The sequence below is a fragment of the Danio aesculapii genome, chromosome 4 (assembly GCF_903798145.1).
Source record: "Danio aesculapii chromosome 4, fDanAes4.1, whole genome shotgun sequence".
NCBI classification, from domain to species: Eukaryota; Metazoa; Chordata; class Actinopteri; order Cypriniformes; family Danionidae; genus Danio; species Danio aesculapii.
In genome coordinates, this window is record NC_079438.1 from 47,537,486 (window position 1) to 47,564,530 (window position 27,045).

The following is a 27,045-nucleotide window of genomic DNA, read 5'->3' on the forward strand; positions in this document are numbered from 1 at the left end:
GGGTGAGGTACCTCTCACGGCTTTATCTATCAGCTCCTCGCAGGCGTCAAAGTCTCCTCTGAGGACCAGCCGCTCATGTAGGTGCGTGAGCATGGGGTGCTCCAGAGCGATCCGTGTTTTCTTCTGCAGGGATTCAAAGGCTTCTGTGTAGTTGTGCTGCCGGAAGTGTTTCAGGCACAAGCGGATGGCCTCCTGTTCACGGTACTGTTCAGGAAAGAGGGAAAAGAAAACCCTTTAGCTGTAATGTGCCTTCAATCCATGTTTAACATTGCGTGAAACTGCCTGTGTAAACGGGATACGAGGGTTATAAAAACATGAATGTTTTCCTAACTGGAACAGGTTGGCACATTAAAAAACTGTTAATGATTATGACGCGCACAGACAATGACGCAGTTTTATGTAAGCGTGAAAGAAATTAAATATATAATACTTCAATTTTCATGCTGTATGACTAATTATTGTTTAACGGTACATAAATCTTTGAAATTAACACATTATATACTGCAAAATGTGAACTTTTCAAAGAGCTGAAGGTCAAATCTCACATAACCTGTCAAGAAATGATTTATATTTAGCTATTTTCATACAATCACTTTAAAAAATGCAAATAAATGACAAATGATATATGCTATCTATATTTCCAGTTCACAATGGTAAATAACCATCATAATAGCAACTGGAAAAAATGGAATAACAAGCACATATGAATGTTAAGGCCCAATCCTAATTCTATTTTTGTACCCCTTCCCCTTGGCCCTTGAAACAAAGTGTGAAGGGGAAGGGCTTCAAAATGTACCCCTAAGAAACGGGGCAGCACTACAACACCTGCACACGTCATCGCGATCTCTTGCTTCATATGAGATCAGACGATCGCGACTACTGTAGTTATTCCAGTTACCGTCATTATTTTGGTATTTATCTTCAGGAAATCAAGCAATAATATCATGTTATCATAATGATATAATGTGGCAATAAGATCGTAACTGTACTGTGTATTTACACCGTGGCCATATTCATTGATGTAAACACACAAAAACAACATTAACATCATAGCAGACACTGTAAAAAGGTAATTCCCAGGCACTAGACTTTTCTGACAGGGTATTCGAGTGTCATCGAGTGACAGAATATTGTGGGACTGCTATACAGGCGTTATCATTAGGAATTATAGAAAGCGGAATTTAGTGTTTTTTATTTTAGCGTTGTTTTTTTTTGTTTTTTTAAGCATGACGATAAAACACAAACGCCGTTATGAATGTATTAAAACGTGCTTGTTTGTTGGAAAAATTCATAATAATGAAAAAAAATACTAATTTGTGGATCTCCTTATTTCCGTGTGAGGCCATGCTGCCATTGTAGCTGGTGTATTCAGGAAAATTTTCGTACCCCTTGGTTTCGAGTGTGGTCCTGAAAAATCTGTTTCAAGGGGTATCTAGCCCTTCCCCTCAGCCCTACGCCTTCAAGCTAAAGGGAATTGGGACACCCCTACTCCTTCACGTTAATGCGCAAAATGAGGGGTAGGGGGAAGGGGAAGGGCTAAGGGGTAGAATTGGGATTGGGCCCAAGTAATACAATGAAATATTATTTTATTGTATACTTTTGATTTCAATATAATTTATTGATGTGAATTAATGCTTAATTTTTAGCAGGTATTACATCAAGATTCAGTAAAAAAAGCCTTCAGAATTGTTCTAGAATGCCAATTAAATGATTAAAAGTTTTTTTTGAGCTTTTTTTTGTTGGTATTCTAAGTGCATATCTTATGTTCATTTTATTTATGGACATGAAATATATCGTATATATAGCAAAAAATATTTATAAAAAAGGATAAAATCCTAACACTCCTGAAATCATTCAGTTTATTCTCAAGGGACAGTACTGATGCAGGTCAGCGCTCACCTTACTGTACCAGTTAAGGCAGGGCTGGACAACCTCTGGATCTTCAATGCCATGTAACTCAATAAACCAGATGCTGAAGTTAAAACTGGGCCCCCATGACATCAGAGGCACTGTACACAACCAAACAAACACAGTCAGCATTAAGAAAGAACAATCAGTCATGTGACAAATCAAGACTTCAAATCTCCTTTTCTCAAATGTATTTCCAATGTCTGAAATAGGGCTGTGTGATATGACGATATATATCATATGGACAAAAAAAAAAGTCTGTCATTTTATAATATTTATTGTTTAAGGTAATACTTTTTCATCATTTATACAAGCACAATATTGCTGTCCATTAGGGAGAAACACGAATATCAGTATCATGAGATAATCATCATGTAATCTAGAAAGTACAAGGTTTACATTTTGCATTTTATTTACCAAACAATCATTTATTTTTATATCTTTTTATATTTTTATAAAGGTCATATATATTATATGACCTTTAATCATAAGTTTTAATTTTTTATATTTATGTTTTATATTTAATTAATATTTATTTTATATTTCTACATTTTCTAAATAAAGTGAGCAATGTGATCACATACAAATGAGCACATTTCTGAGTATATACTTGAGAACGTGAACAAGCAATTGATTGAACTTACACAAATGGTTCCATATCATACTATATCAGAATATAAGATGACTTATATCATGATAAGAGATTTTTGTCATATCATCCAGCCCTAGTCTGAAACACAACCAGTATACAATGTGAACATGTAGTCAAAAGAGTTCACACAAGCACTTATTTGTTCAATCAAAGACTTGCAGAGTCATTCAGTCACTCACTCAACTCATTGTCTCCTACTGAAATCATGTGATGGCTGATCTTTCCCCTAAATGTGTCAGCACATAATATCACCGGGTTTCACAGTAAACACTCACCTATTTTAATGAACCTGCAGGGAAACATTTGCTCATCGATCTTGTGCTTTAGCGTGAACGTCTCCTTGTTGAAGTCATTCTTAAGGCCACTAGGATTAGAGAAGAATGACAGTAAATGACCTCATCGCATCACAAGAAGCCGTTTACCCAAACATTACTCACGTCTCTAGAGACACAATAGGCCATTTTATATAAATCTCTGTGTCCTATTATCAAGGGAAGTTTATCCGGCTTACTTAGAAGTATTTGAAGTCCATAAAACTAATCTGAGATACTGATAACGAGAAGATTTTCCTAGAGGACTCACCTAGACAAGAGCTCCGTCATGTTTTCCTCACTCATGCCTCCGAACACCTTAAACTTCTTCAGGTTGCAGACGTGGGTTTTCTCATATTTGCCATAGGTGATGCTCAGAACTATAGCTGGTCTCTCCAATTTTAGGATCAAGTACTGAGTGGCAGAAAAAATTATTAAATGAATGTTACACCAAAGCAATTCCAATCTACAATGTTCTGTCTATAAAAATGCTCAGCAGCTGTAGGGTTTGTTGAGAAAATTGAGAAGTTTTGATATTGAGAACGACATTTTGATTGTCGTATATAAATCACTTATTGAATCTGTCCTTACTTTTAAGGTTGTAGCCTGCTATAACTCCCTCTCTGTTAAAAGCAGAAATAAACTTTTAAGATTAGCAAATGTAGGGAGTAAAAAAACTAATGATAGACAAACACCTCTGACTGATTTATTTATCAGACGAAAAGAAAAACCTCCAGTATTGTTGAAGACTCTTCCCATCCTTCACATCAGCGGTGCTCAACCCTGGTCCAGGAGATCAACCTTCCTACAGAGCTCCAATGCTGATTAAACACACCTGAACCAATTAATTAAGACCTAAACAGCACGTGATAATTACAGGCAGGTGTGTTTGATATGGGTTGCAAATGAAATCTGCAGGAAGGTATATCTCCATGAACAGGGTTGCGCACCACTGCTTAATATGGTTCCTTTAAGTTACTTCTGTCTGGTAGATGATATATATAGTCCCTTTAGCAAAAAAGGCAAGAAGACATTCATTCCCACTGCTATTGTTTTTTTTTAAATATGATTTTATAATAATTGTGTAAGCGTATTTAATTTTTGCTGTTGTGCACGAGTCTTTGTCTAAAGACAATTTTCTAACCTCTGTGGGGATAGACAAAGTTTATTAAATATCATATGTAATATGTTCCGTTTATAGCTAATTAATCTTTAAGTATGCAGACGATACATATTAATATCTGAGAAATTTGTGGACTGGTTTGAAAAAAATTCTCTTGTGATTAATATAAAACATGGTGGAATTTGGGTGTAATAACAGACAACCAGGTTTCATTGGAAGATATTGATAGTTTGTGTTTGTCTTGCACTTGCCAGAACCTCATTTAGGCTGGCTAAGAATAACTGAGCCATCCCAATCAGTCTGAAATTATGAATTCTTTCCAAATAGAGCTTTTCAGGTTATTTGGTGAAGCTATATTTATAATCGTAATATATCAATAAATGAATACACATCGCAACGTCATTTTTTCCAATACCAAGGAGCCCTACCTGACAGTATCAATTACTTTCCAATATGAATGAAAATTCTATTACATATTTATTACTATATATTAGGGATGTCCAGACCCGATCACCCGGTTTTAGACTCAATCGTAATCGGACATTACCTCTCGATTAGAACTATTCATTCATTCATTTTCTTTTCGGATTAGTCCCTTTAGTAATCTGAGGTCGCCACAGCAGAATGAACCGCCAACTTATCCAGCATATGTTTCACGCAGCGTATCCCTTCCCATCACAGATGGGAACCAACAACCTTCTTGTTGTGAGCCACGAGTCGCCCTATTTTAAAGCTAATTAATCTTAAAGTATGCAGACGACACATACTAGTATCTGAGAAATTTGTGGAGTGGTGTGACAAAAATTCTCTTGTGATTTACATAAAAACAAGGTACAACAAGTAGATAAATATAAGTATTTGGATGTAATAACAGACAACCAGGTTTCATGGAAAGATCATATTGATCGTTTGTGTAATAAGATAAAGCATTTATCTATATTGTTTTATTTTTGCATCATCTCAGATCTTTTAGAGCAGTCTTGCACTTTATGTAAAGACAGTATTGCAAATGTGTTTAGTATACAAGTCTGTCTGTTAAACTAAAGACAAAGTTGATGAACCAGATTAAAATCTGCTCAAACACAGTAGGACAATCTCTTGACAAATTATATCATATTTCCTATCGCAAAAACCCTATTTAGTCTGGCTAAAAATATTGTTTCAAACCCCAGCCATCTCAATCAGTCTGAAATGATGAACTCTTTCCAAATAGAGCTTTTCAGGTCATTTGGTTAAGGTATATTAATATCGCAATATATCAATAAACATCCCAATGTGTTAGGACTGTGTTGTCTTTGTGTTTTTGTATCTTTTCGTCTGTTGTAGGTCGGGGCATGACTTCAGCGAACCTGATGATCGTCATCGCTCTTATAGTGCGAGAGTTCGTCGGGGCCGCTGTTTCTTCATAGTTTGGGCAGTTGGCCAGAGCTGCGCTCCAATTTGTAGCATTTTGTTTTATTTAGCATCCATCCACTAGCACTAACAACACTTACTGCATCCATTCATTTGCCTTTCACACAGGTTGAACCTACTGAAACTGATGTTTCGATTATGTTATTCTCAATTGTGTTAGAACAAATATTATGTTTGACTTTATTTCGCTGTGTCATCCCCCTTAATGTTACATCTTTAAGCTAGGTGTAACACAATGTAATTTTTTCCAGTATCGAGGAGCCCTACCTGACAGTATCTATTACTTTGCAATATGAATGAAAATTCTATTACATATTTATTACTATATAAGGAAGCCAGAAATGTATTCAAAATATATCCCTTGTTTTCCACAGGAAAATCAAACAGCTTTACCACGTCGCAGAGCACCAGCTTATTATCTTATTTATAAATTATGATATCTGAAATGCTTCTATAGACAACACAGAACATAAGAAGGCCTTGTTCTTGTTTATTTGGGGTGCATAAAGTGGCTCTTGATCAAAATAGCCAGGGAATGCAAGTGACAGCATCCTCTTCAGATTGCAGGTGGACAGGAGGAGCTCCATTACTCATGTTTTCCTCATGAAAACAACTCAATCAATAGTAGACGACCGTGACAGCACAGCCTGTAACCACGGCTTGTAAAATATCCTCTCAAGCACAGAGACCCAAAAAGCAACTGAAGATGTGAAGAATTAGGAATGCTCAGACTAACGGTTTTATACATTCAATGCACTTCTTTAAATCATAATCTACAAATGTCAAATGCAGCATTTTCAGGCAAAAATGTGATTTGGTAATCTCATGATCTCTGTGGTGGGTGACTGACTGTACTTCCTAAGTGAAAGGACGAGAGTGGAAGGAACGCAGTGAAGAAATCATCTTCAGAAAAGCCTTTAAGTTAAGGCTGGAGGTTAAAAGTTGAGGGTGCGTGCTACTATACCGCCAACACGCACTTTCGATTTCCTTATTGCCTAATAACAAGACTGTCTGCGCTGTATGGTCTGTGCCACAAGGCCAGCGAAAAGAGGAGGCTTCCTCTTTCCAAAAGATGATGAAAGCAATCACAGCGTCAATGAATGACAATTTCGACATGAGCAAGCACCATATCTGAAACCAATGTTTGTTTGGGCACAGAGCCCCTTTGGAAATAACTTGATGTTTGCATTTGATCTTCTTTTGAGGTGTCCACATTCATGTATGTAAGAAATGTATTTTATAAATTACACTTATTATCATAATAAAGAACTTAGTGAGAATACTTAGAATTAGTGAGCATTAAGCATTCACTGAATGAATATCCTAAAATGTTTAATGAAAGAGTTGCTTTAGAATCATTAAAGCATTATTAAAATGTTTAGAAATATTTTAACGTACTATTTATTTTATATTTTAACTTTTTATTTTTCAACTTTTTGTAATATATACAGTGAAGTCAAAATTATTATCCCTCCTGTGAATATTTTTTAAAATATTTTTCCTCAGCCGTTTAACAGAGCAAGGAATTTTTCACAGTATTTCCTATAATATTTTTTCTTTTGAAGAAAGTCTCATTTGTTTTATTTTAGCTAGAATAAAAATTAATACATTTTACAATACATTAATTAAATTATTTTTTAAAGTATTTTAAGCTCAATTTTATAAGCCCCTTGAAGCAATTTTCTTTTTCTTTGATTGTCTACAAAACAAACATCATCATACATTGAGGGGGTAATAATTCAAGAGGGCTAATAATTCTGACTTCAACTGAACATCCTCATATATTGCACTTAAGTTCTGTTAAATGTCTGGGATTTCTTTTTACTACTGATAATATTGTTATTTCTCTGAGAAATTCTGTTCCAAAATAAAATGGTAAAATACTAAAGTAACAGTCAGAGCAGCCCTGGAGATGACGCTCATGTGTTTATCACCAAAGGCTTCATGTGTACTTCAGTATGTGTTGTAAACAAAACTGCATAATTAATTCAGACTTCTGTTGGTTAGAATACTGTTTAAAGAGTTTAAAGTTCACATTCAATAGTCCATACAATTTAATTTGGTATAAAGGTATGCCATTTTACTCTTATATTTCCAAAATGTTTCAAATTCACTGATATTATACAGTGCTCAGCATAATTGAGTATGCCCCATTTTGAAAATTAATATTTTTATCAATTTCTCAGTGAATATAGGCAATATATTTTGGGTTATTTAAACAAAACAGATTTATTAAACATATTTATTAAAATAATATTTTAGTCACCAAACATATTTAGAAATTGAAAGATAATACAATTAAATTCAAGCAAAATATTGCAAAAAAAAAAAATTACAACCTACAAAATTTCATCTAAATTTCTACATATCTGCAGAATTTACCTGTGGAGGGTAGTTGCTCTCAGATGACCACCTGGAAGACTGATCATTAGGTTTGTCCACTAAAATATTCCTGCAAGCGATTTAAAAAAAAAAGCAGATAAGTTGGAGAAAAACATCACAAATTTAATGGTGTCAAAATAATTTTATGGTAAATAAGCACAAGTTTCCAATGCTTTGAACACCATCTAAAGGTAAAAACAACAGTAGCATGAAAAAATTGACTTGTTGTTATTAATAATAAAATTATGTTTGCAATTAAATAACATTGGTTACATTACATTTGCATGATTGATAAAGTTCATAACGCATGCAAGCTTGAAGTAGAGCAAAAACTAAACTGTCAAGAGTACATATAGAGATATAAAAGATATAGATCACCACTGACTAATGTAAAAACACATTCAAGTGTTTATGTAAGTCTAAAGGCACATCTGTCTCTAGCTGTCATGTTTAACACAAAAAACACATAGAAGAATTGCAAATTAGCAATATATGATCCATTTTACATGACAGCATATTATGTGACAGACCGCAACAACTAACCAACTCATTGGCAGTGTTTCAAAACTCACTTTCAAGACTACACTTCATAGGCTGCCTAGTAAGGACACTTGATGCATTGTGAGAACTGACAGTATTTTCAAAACAAAGCTTGGATATATTTTGTCATGAAATAATTGTTACATAATATTGTAGATAAACAAAAACAGTATAAGATTAAGATGGGTTAAAAATAACCTGACTCAGTGTCATATTCCCAGTTTAGCTTTAGCCAATGTAGCATCTTTATGCTTTTATGCATTATAATACAGTACAGTTAGTCTAACGAAGATATATTTTGAATCAACATATTATAAATAACAAGAATAAAGCAATAAAAAGAAAGTGCTTTCGGAGATTTACGGTTTGTTTACTACTAAAAGTACAGTTCAAGTACAGTTCACAGGAAAGCTAGCCGTGTTGCTATCCGGATACATACTGCATTATAATTTAATGCTATTTAGCAAACGACGTACAGTACGACACCTGTCAATTTCTTTAAAAAGCATCATGATCTATAAAAAAACATATAAAACAGCACACATCGGGTGCATTTCAAATGTGTTATTTGTATAAACCCACATGAGCTGCTTCATACTAGCTGAAACTAGCATGCTAACGTGACTGTCACATCTGCACTTTACTACTGTTCTCACACTTTGCACACCAAATGCACAATAATACGTACATTTGGACACTTTGCTTGTTTTGTTGCTTTCAATTTATACATGCACGCCTGCATTATGTATACGTTATATATATAAATACTCCCGTATGCGCCAACCCGGCCCGCTTGATATATTAAGAGATCAGAAATAGAGAGTTATAAAAATGTGTTTGTATATTTTAAAGCATGTATAGAATCTCGTGAGCTTTTAATGTGCGTTACTCACTCGGGTAAATATGTAGAGGAGTACGAGCTCCATTTATAAACACTGTAGGAAAGCACTCTGCTGTCAGGAGCCACCGCCATCTTGATCGAAAGACACACACAAACACACACGCGCACAATATACTTCCATATGCACACACTCTCTCACACAGACATAGAGCATGCACGCAATCTTAAAGTGGAACGAAACTGGAACATTATGTGACCCTTATAATTGGGTAATGCTGCCAAATATTTCTGATAATGATATATTCATATGAACTGTTGCACTGCCTAGTTTTATGAACGCCGCGTCACAGTGGCATTGCTTGAATATTTCAAGAGAATAGTTGTTAAATATGATTTTTCTTTCTCGTCATACAATTTTGAAGAATCCTAAAGGGCTTACAAACATCTCACTTAGGTATTGTGTGTTATTTCAAAATAAAATAAAATATTACTTTGAATTAGGCTATGTTTGTTTATAAAATGTTGAAGAAATCCACAAAACAGGGCTTCAAATCATAACACAAGGTGTGTTTAATAAAATAATGTATAATATATTATGTAAGCCTATTTGCAGCTAAAAGGGCATCCGCTGTGTAAAACATATGCTGGATAAGCTGGCGGTTCATTCTGCTGTGGTGACCCCAGATTAATAAAGAGACTAAGCCAAAAAGAAAATGAATGAATGAAGTAAGCCTATTTCGATAAATAAGAATTCTTTCATGCATATAGAAGTTAGAACGAAACCTAAATCAGTGGTTCCCAAAGTGTGGGTCGCTGTGCAATGACGAGGGTCGCTTTGTGATTTCCAAAATTCAAATAAATTAGATTAAACTAGAATTACCATATTTAATTATAACCCACAGAAGATAGTTCACAGTTATGTAAAAAAAAAAAAACATACAAATAAAAATCCATCAGCCTTTCTATTTTTTTATTCATTGGATTGCAATCCCTGGGTGTTTAGATTAACCACACATCACTTTTCTGACAACCTTTATGGCACTTTAAAACATTACAAATAAGAGATTTGAGGTCAATATTAAATTTGACACATTAATAAATGACTATAAAAATGATATGGTTGTTAGACTGTTGCACTTTTTTTGTGGTGTCAATATGCTCATGTTTATATAGGCCTATTGTTGTGTGTGCAATTACCTTCAAAAAAAATGGGGGTCGCGAGTCACTGACATTGGGCTAAAGGGTTTTAAAAAACAGTTACTGTGTGTGAATATTTTAAAATAAAAAGGATTTTAATTATGCCCGAAAAATAATTTATGTTTGTACAATTTTAAAGGAATTCCACTGTATATTTTTATATAAATAAATACAGATTTTTTTGTAAATAATATAATTATTTTGCTTATTTATACAATATAAATATAACACAGAAAATATATACAGTTGAAGTCAGAATTATTAGCCCCCCTTTGAATTTTCTTTCTTTGATGTTTAACAGAGCAAGGAAATTTTCACAGTATGTCTGATAATATATTTTTTTCTGGAGAAAGTCTTATTTGTTTTATTTTGGCTAGAATAAAAGCAGTTTTAAATTTTTTTATGAACCATTTTAAGGTCAAAATTATTAGCCCCTTTAAGATAATTTTAAATTATCTACAGAACAAACCATCGTTATACAATAACTTGCCTAATTACCCTATTCTGCCTAGTTAACCTAATTAACCTAGTTAAGCCTTTAAATGTCACTTTAAGCTGTATAGAAGTGTATTGAAAATATCTAGTAAAATATTTACTGTCATCATGGCAAAGACAAAATAAATCAGTTTTTTGAGATGAGTTATTAAAACTATTATGTTTAGAAATGTGTTGAACAAAATCTTCTCTGTTAAACAATATTTCTGACTTCAACTGTATTTAAATATATACATTTAATAAATCTTTTAAATAATATAAATAATTATATTTTTGTATGAATTTTGAAACAATAGCCAACTTAAAATTCTCTTTTGTCCATAAGAATGATTTTATTTATAAACCTATAGGAATGCATCAGACAAAATACATGGCCCTCAATAATAGTTACTGCAGGAAAACTTTTCCTTCTCCTCCATCTCCTAAATATTATCATAGGACCTAGATAAGCTAACACTTTAAATTAATCATCCAGCAATGGCTGAACTATTATTAATCATTACAATGAGGCTCATGGCAAATTTACTGCAGCTAAGCCTGAAAGTAGGCTATTCTTGACACAAGCAAATGAACCAGTGGCTACTCTCCAAGAGAAAGGGCTATATAACTGCCCAAGGGGGCGATCCACTCCTCATAGCCAAGAAGAACAGCGAGGGATGTGGGGTGGAGGTGCTCTATTGTTTTCGTAAACTGTGTTCCTCTTTCTAATTCTGTGCATTGAGGGCCTTTTTCAGTCACATTGAACTTCAGTGTCACATGATCTCAAAGGCTTTTTGATGACAAAGTCAATTGCATATATAATTGATCAAGAGGCTATAAAGTTTAGACAGACAGACAGACAGACAGACAAAAAGTACAAGTAAACGATATAACTTTATTACTGGACGTGGTTGTCAAAATGTCTTATCTGTGAAACTAATTATTCAAGATTACAGAAGAACACAATGACCTTCTAGATAAATGCCTACAGTGAATCATAGCACGCTGATGCTGTCTTTTACCGGAAAACAAGCTGATGTAAGGAATGAGAGATAATGTCATTTCAGCTAAGTGCACAGCCAGATCTTGGCAGGAGCTCTTTTAATTTACCGCAAATGGATGGGGATGGTTGGTGTGTCACAACTTTTAAAACCTGTACAGGTGAAAAAAAAATACATTGGAGTTGCTACTATTGGTAAATAACGCACAAAAAAAATAATATTCAAGGTAGTGCTCTAATGATGAGCTGTTACATATAAGTATATATTTTACCTGCTGGGAAGGAATGAAGTGCTGATTGTAGCTTTTAAATTAATATTACTTCATTTTTTTTTTATTTATGTGACGAGACAACAAACCCTTTTACCATCAATGTAATTTTACATGACTAAAATAATATCAATAATAGTAATAATAATGAAGAATTTGTAATCTTGATAACTTTAAAGTTTTGCACTGTAATAAATTCCCAGAATTTCACAACGTTACTGTAATTTTGTAAAAAAAAAAAAAAAAAAATATATATATATATATATATTTTTTTTTTATTTATTTTTTTTTTTTAATCAAATTACCTCTGTGTGTCGTGTTTTTTATATATTTTTTCAGAATAGAAAAAATAACATTTAATCAAAAATAACCCATAGTTGGGAAGGTGCTATAATAACCTAAAGTTGGGTTATGGGGTATTTTTAACTCAATTATTTTAACAGAGTATTAATTACCGGCGTATTACCTGCCTATTATTAACTGTTATCTATTAAAGTATGACCCAATACGTAAACCCAAATATTACCTTAAAGCAGTGGTCTCAAACTTAATTCCTAGAGGGCCATAGCTCTGCACTGTTTAGCTCCAACCCCTGCTTAATAGTGTCAAGTAGTCTTGAACAGATTGATTATTTGGATCAGCTGTGTTTGATTAGGGTTGGTCAAAACTGTGCAGAGCTGCAGCCCTTCAGGAATTGAGTTAGATACATGAGCCTTATAGTATACTAACAAAATTAACAAGCAGCTAATTATTAAGTTATATAGTCTTAGTTAATGGTTTGTTAATGGTGTGAATTGTGCAATGCAATAAAGTGTTACACATATATCTAAATAGGCATATATAATATTTAATGTTACGGGTTTTAAACTTAATACATTTAACTTAATATATTTGTTAATATTTCAAACGTATAAACAATCCTATACAGGACATATTGTAAGTTTGGCACTGTGTAAACAAGATATTATTACGACTGGCCCAAACAGACTGAGCTGAACAGAGTGTTCCAGCCGGGACGGACTGCATATGTGATCCAGCATCAGTGCGGTAGGAGGTCCCTTTAAGTTTCCATTGAGGGAGGCCGCAGTATGTCACATGATGGACATGATATAATGAAACAGCGAACAGAAAACCCAAGTGTGTGCGTGTGTGTGTGTGTCCATGACTACAAAATAAGACTGTAAAGCAACGCAGTCGTCCTGTAAACGCCCCGTTTTCAGAGTTGTGGAGCAGCAGTGTTTCCAACATCAGCCGGTGATGGTGTTTGGTGTTGCGCGGACCGGACTGCACCTGCTGCCGCGCGCATAATAAGCTGCGCACTTTCCAGAAATGCGGACGCGTGAAGTTATTTGCGGCTTCCTCGTATGATGTTAACGCAAGCTCCTCGCGCGCTTATGAAAACTGCAGAAATGTGGATTGTTGTGAAGGACAGCTCTTAAAGTAAGTGTGTACAACAATGCCTCGGGCTATTGGAAATGTATGTGCGTGTATTAGAAATAAAGCAAGGGGTCTCTTGTTCCCAAGAGGAGATATCTATTGATGATGTTCCACATGTAATGCGCTTTCACTCAACCAAACCTTGCCAACGTCCGCATTCCGGTCTCTGTTGCGCAGATTAAAATCCAAAGTTGTTGGTGAACGTGTGAGATTTTAGTCCTGGATGTAATGCGACTGCTGTCTAATTTAAAAGCTCTCAGCTGCGAAGCACTTCTGTTTTAAAGAACAACATCACGCCCCCCTGTAAGTGCGCAGTTGCTGTAACGTTAGGATGTCACGGCAACCGAATATAACCTATGTCCTCGAACACAGCTACAGCCGACTTTAGCCTTTAATGTTGACGATGAACTGAACAAATCGAGGCGTGAAGCTTGGAGAAACGTGCGAGAGATGGAAAGGAGCAAACACACGCGCACTTTCAGAAGTTGCGCTGTTATTTCAGTACCATCGTCATCGTCATTACACAAGATAAAGCGGAACAGGAGCGATATGAAGCAAAACTTGACAGAAAGGGAGAGCCGTCTCGATGCCTGTCACAAACACGTAAGACTTTTCGGATTTTGGATGTCATTTCATGTTTTTACGCATGTGTTATATAAGCCTATGGGAATTTACCGTGAATTTTTTGTTTTAGTGGTGATATTGCCGCGTCACGACATGTGAATGAATATAAAGTTGATGTACTTCGTATAGCGTTTAAGATTAGTTTAAATTTAGTTTATTCGATATTTAATAAATAACTATACGGGAGGTCTAGAAGCTCAAAACATAGTGCGCAAGTCTAAAAGCTCGCGCTTGTTTTCCTGATACGTACGGCGATTTGTACGCGAGCAAACACTTTGATTTAAACACATGTATGTGCTTCATCCATATTTGAAAGAATTTAACCCACTTAGATGTCCCTCGAGGGATGTTAAGCTATTTGCGATAACGCGCAACGCCACTAGTTGTCGTGTAGGAACGACAAACAAACCGAGCACCTGACAACAACCTGAACGTGCGCGCTCTCAAGGCGAGAACGCGCAACATGTAGGTTGAGCCCGTGCGTGCGTCTTTGGACGGAGAAGCACGGCAAACCGGAGACAGAGTGCGTGCGTGAAATATGGGTTTGATTTATTGTTAGTGACGTAAACAGGTTGTCAACTAGGTCGCCGAGCAACCTCGCCGATAAATGGCGTATTAAGAGGATTTACTTTACGAATGATGTCATCTCAATGTATAAGAGTGGCAATGAACTGTAGTTCTTCTTAAATATTTTGGGGATAGTTTGCATTGGATTGTGTATTATGTAAGTCTTATTAATTTGTTAGCCTCCCAGGACAAGATAGATGAATGTTTACAAATTCTGGAGAAAATGATGCATCTCAGATGTTATTGGCTGAAGCTAGTGTGTGTGTGTGTGTGCACGTGTTTTTGTGACATATCAGGGCACAAATGTGTATAATGACATGGGTATGATCAGGTATTACTAACAGCTGGTGAATTATGAGGACATTGCCTGTGTCCCCCTTTTCAAAAGGCTTATAAATAATACTTCTTTTTTCAGAAAGTTCAACTGCATCAGGGTTAGATCTAGGATTGGGGTAGGTCAATAGAAAATACAGTTTGTATGGTATAAAAACAAACTTATGGAGTGTACAATTCACAAAAACAAACCTGTGTGCGTGTCAGGGGACCTGGGGAGATCAATAGCATTCCTGTTCATCTCAATGGCAGGTGTTTGGTTGGTGCAGTCAGAGACAGTCATTCGGCTACCAGGTGGTTTTGAGCCAATCACCTGAGCCATAAATGCCAGTTGACTAATGACTCCAGAGGAAAATGATGTCTGGACAAGGGTGATTGGCTGATGGCTCCACAAAAATATGTAGAAGGTGTGTTCGTGCTATGTTGTAGTTCCCGAAATTATGAAGCTCCATCTTGTAAAAACCTTCACATCTTAATAAACCTTTTAATTACTATTTATAAACTGGGAATTTTCTGAGTGCCATGACTTGTAGCAGTTGACTGCTGTACAACTGGATCATTCATAGTGTTTACACAGGAGAACTTAATTCTAGATCATTATTCTGAGGTGATCAGCTCTGAATAATTTGTAGTAAGCAGACTCTCCAAGAAGACAAGGTATTGGTTATTACTGAAAAATCTGATTTACTATACTTAAATATCAGCTATTTAAATATGCAAAACATTTTATGATGTCAGAATGCACTGATATTTTTAAAATGGATGTTGGTCTGTAATAATATTATAACAATATTGACAAATGATTTGTTGAATTTGGATAGATTCCAAATAAAACGATATATTACATGGTATACATTACAAGGTATATTTTATATTATAGGATTTACGTGTAAAATTTTTTAAATTTAAAACAAGGTTAAAATGACTTGAAATACAAACTGATCAGAAAATATGCAACACAAACTCATCAGATGCATATTATGTGCCCACACCGTAAACAATTCATCTGCAATACTAGAGTAAACGTGCATTTTTTATGTGTTGTGCTTGTTGGTTTGAACATTTTCTGACTTGACAGTGCTTGTACAGAGAGGGAGGCAGTGATCAGCAGCAGGTGTGAGCTATAATTGTTATGGCAACCATACATTGTAGAAAAAGAAAGCTGTGTCACTGCCAAGGCAGGATGATTTGCTGATGCTTTCAAACAGAAACGTCTTTCTGCGAATCAGCTTGCCATGCATGCAAAAGCTGAGCAACAAATCACAATCAATTTAAATAGTTTTTCACCGGGTCTTCTTTGATTTGAATGATTTCATAAAACACTTGTGAATGTTGTAAAGATGAGGGGATAAGTTCATGGTTTAAGCAGGTTGGCTGGTTTTAGCTGGTTGACCAGCCTGGTTTAAGAGGGGTTTTGGCCATATCCAGCCTGGTTTTAGCTGGTCAGACTGGAAAATGACCAGCCTAGTTTAAACTGGAAATAGCTGGTTTTGGCTGGGCTCCCAGGCTGGTCAAGCTGGCTTTAGCTGGTCATCTCCCAGCCTGACCAGCTAAGACCAGCCTGGAAATGGCCAAAACCCCTCTAAAACCAGGCTTGTCAACCAGCTAAAACCAGCCAACCAGCCTCGGCAGGTTTAAGCTGTTTTTTTTCAGCAGGAAAAGGTTTGGAATCATTTAAAAAGTGCAACCCAAGCTCATTCTGAAAACATACTTCTATATACATTTCTGGAGACTGCCAAATACGTCTCAGGAGCTACATTATTTGCAGTTTTTGTTTCCACTAGAGGTCGCTGTGTACTCTTTTTGAGATCTCAAATTTCTCTCGCGAGTGCCATTCCTGCCATCTGTTCTCTCGTAAATCCACCAGGGGCTGCTGTCGACTGACTGTTTGACTGACTGATTGATCGATCGACTTTCCCTAAACCCAACCAATTGTATTTTAAAAAGCACAGATTGACCCGCCCACCCACTTCCCTAAACCCAACCGACAAATTTAAAAAGCAATTCAGAAAAAGAAAAGCCCTGGTCTGATTTTTACCACGTTTTACCACAATCTCACCCTCTTATTTACTTGTTTATTTTATTTTTTGGCTTCTGTTTTTGTCTTACCTGCTTTCTGGAATCATTCCTCACCAGACTCAAACCCCGTCATTGTGGTCATCTGCTCTCTGCGTCTCAGGTCCACCGACATACTTGGCGAGCTAACCGGACAAACTGGTAACAGCCGGAAAACCGTCCATACAGAGGTAAGTGCGAAAAGGAATGGCGTCATACTGCCCCATAGTGTTCATTTAATAAAAGAAATGCAGCCATACGCACTTCTGGCTACATAATTCATGATCTCCGAAAATGTATATAGGGCTACGTTTTCAGAATGAGTAAATGCGAGCGAGTAATGAGCAATAGCGAGTAAATGTTCATTTTTTTGGGTGAACTATCCCTTTAAATAACAGAGAAAGCCAAATGGCTGCCTTCCATTCCAACTTATGTTGGCTTGGAAACTCTTTGACCGTGTATGTCCAGTCACTTGACTTGACGGCCCTTCAACTGCCAGTCACTTGAGCAGTAAATGAAAGGATTTTTAGGGCTTTCCTTTCTGTTTTGCATCTTGTAAACATTCCCCGAAAAGGACGGTATTTATGAGACTGGCTTGTGTTTGTGAATGGGGAAAAAAAACGACTCGAGGTCATGTTGTTCTGGGGAGTGTTAAGTGGATCAGTGTGCTGTAAGGAGTTATTTCCACTCTGGGATGAATTAACTAGGCACATTTACTCACCACTACACGGAGGAAAACAATCAGATTAACATTGCATTTTAAATGAACCAGGAGCTGCTGACGCATTAGAGAGGCCTGCTGTGGATGTTTGTGCGTGCACGTTGATGTGTGTTCCCGAAAACAAGCAGACATCACCAAGTGCGTCATCATCAGCCACAACGTACCAGGCCTATTGATAGAAATACAGACCACAAGTGCTCTCGAAATGAAACAAGCCATTCTAGAGACTTCTCTTGAAGATGAAGTCAGTGTGAAATGAAAATTTACACTGACTACATTTACATGGACATCAGTAATCAAATTATTTGCCTTAATCTGAATAAGGCAATAATATGATTAAGGTGTTTACATGAGTTGCTCTTTGAATGTTCCTTTCAGGTTCCTGTTTCACATGTTATGGCACAAAATTCGATTAACGTCATTGCGGCACAGCGATATTGACGTTTTCTCCGGAGTTTCATGTAATTTCGGGTGTTTAATTTTTAATTTGTCGACTTTAACTGCAGTTTAGCACTTTCACTTTCATTCAGGAACATTTCATGCATGCCCCCCGAGGAAAACGAGATATTGGATGCGAGGAACTGCTGGAAGAGTGTTGTTTAAATGGAATTTTATAACGCACAGCATATGGGAAAAACCTATTTCACTATGCAAGTGGCTGTGGTCTTCACTGACACAGTAAGTGCAGAGATTAGTGCCAAACAGCCGTGTTTGTACAAACTATCCTGTCGCAAAATGCGGCAAAAATCGCACAAAACGATAATAGTTTGATTTCGGTGTTTACATGTCTATAGTGCACTTCAATAATGCGACTAAAATAGGCATACTATATGTCTTAATTCGATTTCTGTGCGATTATGACCTTAATCAGATTAATAAAAAATCGCTGTTTACAAAATCGAATTATTGATGTCCATGTGACGTACTCACTGTTTGTTTTGCAAGTGCACTTTTAGGTGAACAAATAAATTGTTTTATAATATTTTTTAGGGGTTTTTAACCTTTAACAGATAGAATAGTGCAGATAATTGACAGGAAATTGTTGGGAGCAGAAAGAGGGGAAGGGCCAGCAAAGGACCTCAAGCTAGGAATCGATCTCAGGTCACCGTGAGCACCACGGTGCTATATGTCAGCGCACCTAACCACTAGGCTATTGGTGCCGACGCTTTTTTAAAGTCTGATCATTTGCTCCCGCGTTTGAATTGACTGTTTTTCAGCTGCACTACAGCTTTAGACACTAGTTTTAACCACAATCCTGTTAGCATTAGTTTGCTAAAAAGAAAGCCCGCCCCCTACTCAATATTGTGTAGGAAGTACATCAACATGCTAAATTAAAAGTCTCCACAAATTCTGGTTCACACGGACTTTAAACCTAGCATAACTTGTAATTTAAAATCTTGATAAAATCACTTTCGGTAGCTTTCTCTTTTCCTGACTCAACTCCGGCACGCCAGCCAGTGCAAACATTTTACTGGAAACTCGAGATCAGATGTGCACTTCCAGAGAGCAGCTCAAAAACAACAGCATGTGTGTTTCATTTCCTGATGAAAACCTCACTATTTATGTGCATGCGCTTGGTGCGTTTGTCCCAGTGTTAATGTGCGTTTAATTTGAGGCATCTGTGTACGTCAAGTTGTTCAGGTTTGAATTGGCACGTCGTGATGATGTTCAAAGGTGCGCATGATTAAGGGGTTTGTTTGCTGCGTGTGAGTTTGTATGATTCACGCTCAGCTGTGAAACCTGCGTTTCCTGTGCAGGGTGTGTGTGGTCATGATGCACTGCTCCCATGTGACTGAGTGTGTTTACATTCGATGGTGGATGGGAGGGGAAGTGAGCAATGACGCAGGAGCAGTAGTACAGAAGCAGAGGCTGCCGCCATTACCCTCGGCAAAAAAAAGGACAGACAGAGTGAAGAAAAAGAGACTAGCAAGACATCAGAGAGGATATGTGGCAGCGGCAGGAGAATCAAAAGAGGTCAAAAAAGGGAAACCTGAGGGAAAACAAAGATGTCATATTGCAGTGTATTATCTTTAAGCTGTTTAGAGGATAAATAAAATAATACATTTGATACAACATGAGTGCTTTATAATTGGTTTGTCTGTCTAGTCCTACTCTGGTAAGTTTAAAGTCCTGCAGAGTTCATCTCCAACCAGCCGCAACACACTTGCCTGAAAGTTTCTTGAAGAGCAGCGTTTTGATTGACAGAATCCATATTCAATGTTCACTGAAGTAGAGCATGATATACTAAAAGCATTGATTTAGAACACCCTACTACTCTTTTCCTTCTTGTTTACTTCAGTCAAATGCATTTTAGGTACTGTAGTAGTGCACAGTTAGGAGCTTTCACACATTCATCATAGTTCATATCGACCCACTGAGAATGATTTTATCTCTAGGAACACTATGTGGAGGAACTAAATTAGCGTCTACTTCAGAGCACAATAGGAACTACTGATGTAAGTGTATGCTGATGATTGGGCAAATGCATGTCTTATGAAACATCAGCACAGTATTGCATTACATAAGTGTTATAAGACATACACGCTAACATTAGCTATATTTACCTGTTTCCTTTGTGTGTGGTGGTGTGTTCTTTTCTCAGCCTTGATTATTTGTAGCACTACAAGCTGTCAAAAATGATTGAGCCTTTATTTTTGATTTCACTTGCATTACCTAAGTCATCTTTATGACTTTATGACTGTGTCTGCACAGAATTAAACGTAAAGATGCTATGGCGCATTTAACAGTTTATGTTAATACACATTTTTTTTAAATGTATGGTGCTTGGGTTTGGTTTCTGTGCCGTCTTTGCTGTGCAAAGATGCTTTTATACATGTACAGTGTATCCGGAAAGTATTCATAGCGCTTCACGTTTTCTACGTTTTTTATGTTTCAGCCTTATTCCAAAACGGATTACATTTTTTTATTTAACACTCAATAGCCCATAATGACAATGTGAAAAAAGATTTTTTTAATTTGTTGCAAATTTATTAAAAATAAAAAACCTGAAAAATCACATTTACTTAAGCATTCACAGCCTTTGCCGTGAAGCTCGAAATTGAGCTCAGGTGCATTCTGTTTTCACAGATCATTCTTGAGATGTTTCAGCAGCTTAATTGGAGTTCACCTGTGGTAAATTCAGTTGATTGTACATGGTTCAGAGACATCCTGAATGAAAACCTGCTTCAGAGTGCTCTTGACCTCAGACTGGGGTGCCGGTTCATCTTTCAGCAGGACAATGACCCAAAGCAGATCACCAAAATATCAATGGAGTGGCTTCACAACAACTCATTGAATGCCCTTGAGTGGCGCAGCCAGAGCCCAGACCTAAATCCTATCGAACATCTCTTTAGAGATCTGAAAATGGCAGTACATCATCGCTTCCCATCCAACCTGAGCTTGAGAGGTACTGCAAAGAGGAATGGGCAAAGATTCCCAAGGACAGGTGTGCCAAGCTTGTGGCATCATATTCAAAAAGACTTGAGGCTGTAATTGCTGCTGCCAAAGGTGCATCAACTAAGTATTGAGCAAAGGCTGTGAATACTGATGTACATGTGATTTTTCAGGTTGTTTATTTTTGTTTAAATTTGCAACAATTAAAAGTTTTTTTTTCACATTGTCATTATGGGGTATTGTGTGTAGAATTCTGAGGAAATAAATGCATTTAATCCATTTCGGAATAAGGCTGTAACATAAAAAATAAAATAAAAAGTAAAGCACTATGAATACTTTCCGGATGCACTGTATGTTCCATCTTTATTATCACAAAACCTGCAGTACACAGTGAAAACACAACTCACGACTGTGGTGTCTTTCATCCTACAGTTGTTGATTTTGTTGAATGCAAGCTTGATATTGCTGTCAGCTAGCTTTTATCACTTTAGAATTCCATTCTGAATCATCTACCTTTCATAGACCTATCTATTTCCAATGAATAAAACAGTTTTACTTCTCGAACACCCTATTTTACTTGGAATTATGTTAAACTGTGAAAATAGAGTGTGTTTTGAATGCTTCTCCATGTTCAACTCTAGCTTGTAGCTCTCCAACTTGATCACTCATTGGTCAACAAATCATTTCCTTTCATCTTTCTGCCCTGGCTTCAAACATTCTAAGCCTTACTTGTAACCTACAGCCATTTATGATATTCAAAGCACTAAATACCCCTTTGTGTTGAAACTCTGGTACTTATGGTTTAAAAGCCTTTTATTCAGACCTTGGCTTTGTGAGAGATCCTTCCTCTCTTCCCAGGGTTTCTCAGGTTGGCAGGGAGAGTGTGGTGATGGCCGATATTTGTGTCCCGAGTTCCTGGTTCCCAAAGTGCTGAATGGGAGAGGAATGTGCCCGGGCAAGCAAAGCTGGCACGGCCCCTGCCCGAGCCCTCCACTGCCTAATGTGAACTCATATCTCACTCGGGATGCCATTGACAAAGAGCAACTCTCCACGGGCACTGTGTTCCTCCCTACTCTAAACCTCATCTATCAAGAGTGAGGTCTGAGTGTGTTTGTGTGTGAGAGAGTTGGAGAGTTACTGTGGCTTGGCTTTCAAAGTGACCAGCATAAAGAGAATACATTTTCACAGAGTAATGACACAAGCTCCAACTTGGCAGCGGTCGATGAAAATGCTTTGATTCTGCCGCACCGGAGAGCACAACGCGGTCCTTATGCAGATCCTTTAGCAGAGGAAGCGGTTTGGTCAATGTAACACAGTAAACTTTCTCAGGAAATGTAAAATGCTACTCCTGTCATATTCATGCACGTTTTAAGGATGCTTGCGCAATCAAAGTCCACCCATGATGACTTGTTTCTTTATTTCAGCCACTTCATTCAATCCAGACTCATTCTGAAAATGTACCACTATATACATTTCTGGAGACCGCCAAATACGTCCCAGGAGCAACGTTTTTTGCAGTATTTGTTTTTGCGAATCCACCAGCGGCAGCTGTGTATGCTTTTTGAGATCTCAAATTTCTCTCGCGAGTGCCCAGTGTTGCCAACTTAGTGACTTTGTCGCTATATTTAGCAACTTTTCAGACCCTCCTAGCGATTAATCGACAAATCTAGGGTCTGGAGTTACTGGAGATTTTTATAGACTCTCATGTGTCCGAACTGTACCTTTCCTACTCTTTTTAATGAGCCTGCGTGATTCCATCATCGCCTACCCTGCCTTAAGCCTCATTCACACTACAAGCGATTCGCAGTGGCAAAACGAGAAGCGACCGTTTATTTCAATGGAGAGTGAGGGACTTCTGGCGACCTCAATCTACGTGAGTGACAGCGACCATTGGCGACCAGGTGGGCGTGCTGAGCGATGCGACAAAGCTGAGAATCCTTCAACTTTATGCAAATGATAAGCAACTTTCTTGTGCGACAGCCAATAGGAGCACCAGTAGAGCTCACGTGATCCTCTGTCAGCTCGCTCAGGGGCTGGTTTTATTCGTGCTGTATATACCTACACAACCCTGCGTTTGAAGCAATTCGCCACCCAGAGCGACAGGCAGCTACAAAGTCGCTGCTAGTCTGAATAAGGCATCAGAGCGCTCACAGGCGGCCCAGTCCTCACACAACAGTCTCCCACCTGCAGCCCGAGAGCAGATTATTCCTCTGCGTACCAATGGCAAATGTTTTAGCACCACGAGTGTGAGGTATTTCGCTAGAACAGTCAAACTGATATGTTTCTCCTTTGTTTTAAATTTAACTTGACCATTTATTTTTCTTATTCACAATCACAGAGATTTTAGTGACACCAGTTGCTGAACTTCTGAGTTTATTATGTCTGAAATTTCTGCAAATTCATTCAATACACGTTTACTGTATTCAAACAATGCATTTAATTAAACTGACATGCATATATAAAGCATAGTGCAAATATAAATACCTCTTTATTAACCATGGGCTGTTAAACAAACAGAAACTGTTGGACATGATGACGTCATTAACATGCAAATTGACGCATTACGTAATCTAGCAACATTTAACGACTTTTCAAGTAGAGCTTTGTGCCTGTTCTCAAGTAAATCCACCAGAGGCCGCTGTCGACTGACTGACTGACTGACTGATTGACGTAAACCCAATCAATAGCATTTTCAAAAGCACCAATTGACTCGTTGTTTGGCCAACATTTTATTGAGATCTATAAACATAAGAGTGACTACTTTTCTTTTGGACAGAATTGAAATATCCCGGTAAATTCAGAAAATAATTGTTCTGCTACAGACAGTCCATTTGTGGACTTTGTTGTTGTTGTTGCTGGTGAGTGGAGATTATTGTTCTAGAAACTTCTTTGGCGGTACAGTAGCGACTTGTTTTCCAACTAATAAAGGACCCAGGCAGGGTGTTTGTCTAGTTGGAATCCAAGGCCTTTTGGGGGCGAGTGAAAATCAGGTCAATTCCACTGGGTCATTTCAGCCAGAGGAAAGCTACACTTGTCCCATATTTAAAACCACATGCTCTGTTTTTCTTCATCTCTGTCTCATCTTCATACCCCTGATAAAAACTAAACAAGCCAAAGGATTAAAACATACAAGCAAATCAATGTAATCTATTGTCCATACCCAGTCCTTCAGTAATGCCTCTCTCCCCCTTTAGCAGGGAATGTGTGTTTTCTTGTGCGCATTAAAGCTCTTGCATTATCTTTCGGCAGTCTTACGGTAACCAGTAAAAATGCTTTTAGTCAGGCTAAATAACATAAACTGCTGACTCATGCTACAAGCTAACAACAGGAGATGCAGGCAGTTGCGACTGAGCAGGTTTGCTGAACACCACTTGAAGCTTTTAAGAAAGGAAACACACTAATGAGCAGCTTTTTAATTTTTTTAGAGCCCAATTTATCTTGTTGCTTTTAAATTAAGATGCTAATGTGAGTGGACGGAGTCACCATTTCAGATTTTGGCAGAACTACATTAGAATAGGCCAATAATGTCTGTACATAGTTTCTATTTGCAAGGCTAATACTTTGAGAATATGCATAATCACATTATATTGCAAGCATTGGATATACAAATCTGGAAATGTACAAGAAATGAAAACACCTCGTCTTTGTCAATCTGTTAGTGAACGCTTATGCAACTATTGGTTGATAAAGCGTGAATTTTTTCTTTTTATGTGTTAAGCGGTTGCGTAAATTACACATGAGGATAATGGATTCATTTCCTGAAGGCAGTTCTGTTGAAGACTTGTTTTTAAAAGGAGGGGTTGAGCGAAAGATGAGTCCTGACAGTTTTTTTATTATTCACCTCAGAATGATCTTATCAAAGTTACATTTTGGTTAAAGAAAAGTGGATTTTTCGGATAAGAAATGTGTTTGTGTTGTGAAATCTTCATTGTAAATTTGCTTCCAGATTCTTAAATATGTGACTTATTGGTCGTTGTGTAATGATTGGATGCGTCAACAGGGGTTAGATCCAAATCCAGCTTTGTTTAGAATCGTCATACAGGCCAAGGTCAAGCATGCACGTAAACCAAATGGTAAACAGGCGAATGGTCGAGGCAGGCAGCAAAACAAACAAAAACACTGAAACAAACAGGGGTCAAAACATGGTAGACAATCCAGGAAAAATGCTTGTGAGAGTTTCCTGTGTTGTCTTGCCGTGTTTCTTGTTTTGTTTACTGTTTATGTTGTTTTGTCGCCTACCTCAACCATTCGCCTGTGACTTTGACTACTCTGTTGGATTATACATATGCTTGATGAACCTTGCCTGCCTGACTAATCTTAATAAACTGCATTTGGATCGTCACCTCTGTTGTTGACCCCAGACATTGTTACAGTTTGAATCTGTTCCTCTTTCTGACTGTGCGATTGAATGGCCTATATGTAATAAAAATGGACTTACCATGGCTGCCAAATTTATCCAGATCACTGATTTCCCCATATGAATTTCTTACAAAAAACAGAAAGGAGAACTGAGGTCACCTAAATCCAGTTGCCTACTAATAGCCAATAAAAAGAGCATTTATGCATACCCTCAGCTTATCTTACAGGAAAACAACAGCTAGTTATCTTGTGAGATCAATGATGTGTCATTCTATAAACAGCAAGTCTGGTTCTAAAGAGATGTTATTGCTAATCTCCTGTCATTTTTATACAAGAAAAGTTTCCCCCTTTCCTTTAGCATTGCTTTGACTTGCCTTTAAACAGACATGACACTGCATCTCTGATTGTTATCTACTATACGAGAGTTCAATTTTAGCCAGCCGTCAGCCTGAAACTGTGAACTGAAATCCAGATCATCTAGTATCACCAACATGGTGCTATAACATCAGTTAAAACTAAGAAATCTCCGAGCATGATTGGCAGGGGTGTACAAACTTAGTCTTGGAGGGATATTGGATATTTTAGTTCCAACCCCAGTTAAACACACCTCAACCAGCTAATCAAGCTCTTTCTAGGTATACTAGAAACTTCCAGGGCGGTGTGTTTAAGGAAGTTAGAGCTAAACTATGCAGGACACCAACCCTCCAGGACCGAGTCTGGGCTAGAGGGTGAGCAAGCAATATTAACTATTGCTTCAGCCGCCTCCTCCACCACCTAGTGGCTATTTTTCTAATCTAAAAAGTCACAATTGTGATCATTGATACTAAATCAAGCTTGGCATGCTCAGGTGAGAATTAGCAGAAAGAATCCTGGTCTGGGATCAGTTCTAACGTGGCATAAAGGATGTTGAAACGGAGCCAATGAAGAAGCCATGCCCTCCCATCAAGCTGCCAGGCTTCCAGATCTTTCTTTAGCGTGGGTAGGAGGCCTTTGACACTTCACCAGACACGTAGGCAGATGCTTGGTACACACGCCAGGAAGTGCTCACTTATGCCAGTGCCACGTCACGCTATGTGCATATACACGCGCACATGCATATGCAAATACATACATGCACAGTGTGTCAAACATACTCCCACACATAACAAATGCAAACATTTCCCTCCACAAACAGTGATAGTGTACACAAAAGCGTGCCCACGCATCAACCAAGCAAATGAGGACAAACGCCCACATGCAGACGCTCACAAATATGTCACTATTCTGTGCTCAAACTTTTCCTGATAACTATTGCGTCTCTTTTACATCCTTATCTTTAAATTAATTATTATCAGTACTTGAAAAATTAAACATAACTGTTACTTTTGCAAGTATTTAAACATAATGTGAAATATACAGTATTAACAGCCACACCAGAAGGACAGTAATGTTCTGACTACAGTATTT

The 27,045-nt window shown here is 37.3% G+C and overlaps 1 protein-coding gene across 1 annotated transcript in view; it reads right to left on the reverse strand.

Annotated features, from left to right (window-relative positions):
• Window positions 1-9,334, reverse strand: part of mkln1 (muskelin 1, intracellular mediator containing kelch motifs) — a 29,085-nt gene extending 19,751 nt beyond the window's left edge. The window contains exons 1-6 of the mRNA XM_056455869.1: window positions 9,223-9,334; window positions 7,790-7,859; window positions 3,143-3,285; window positions 2,836-2,924; window positions 1,900-2,009; window positions 12-204 (exon numbers count right to left, since the gene is read on the reverse strand). Of these exons, the coding sequence (XP_056311844.1) occupies window positions 12-204; window positions 1,900-2,009; window positions 2,836-2,924; window positions 3,143-3,285; window positions 7,790-7,859; window positions 9,223-9,302 (685 nt within the window). The 5' untranslated portion in view covers window positions 9,303-9,334. The remainder of the gene's footprint in view (window positions 1-11; window positions 205-1,899; window positions 2,010-2,835; window positions 2,925-3,142; window positions 3,286-7,789; window positions 7,860-9,222) is intronic.
• Between the last annotated feature and the right edge of the window lie 17,711 nt (window positions 9,335-27,045).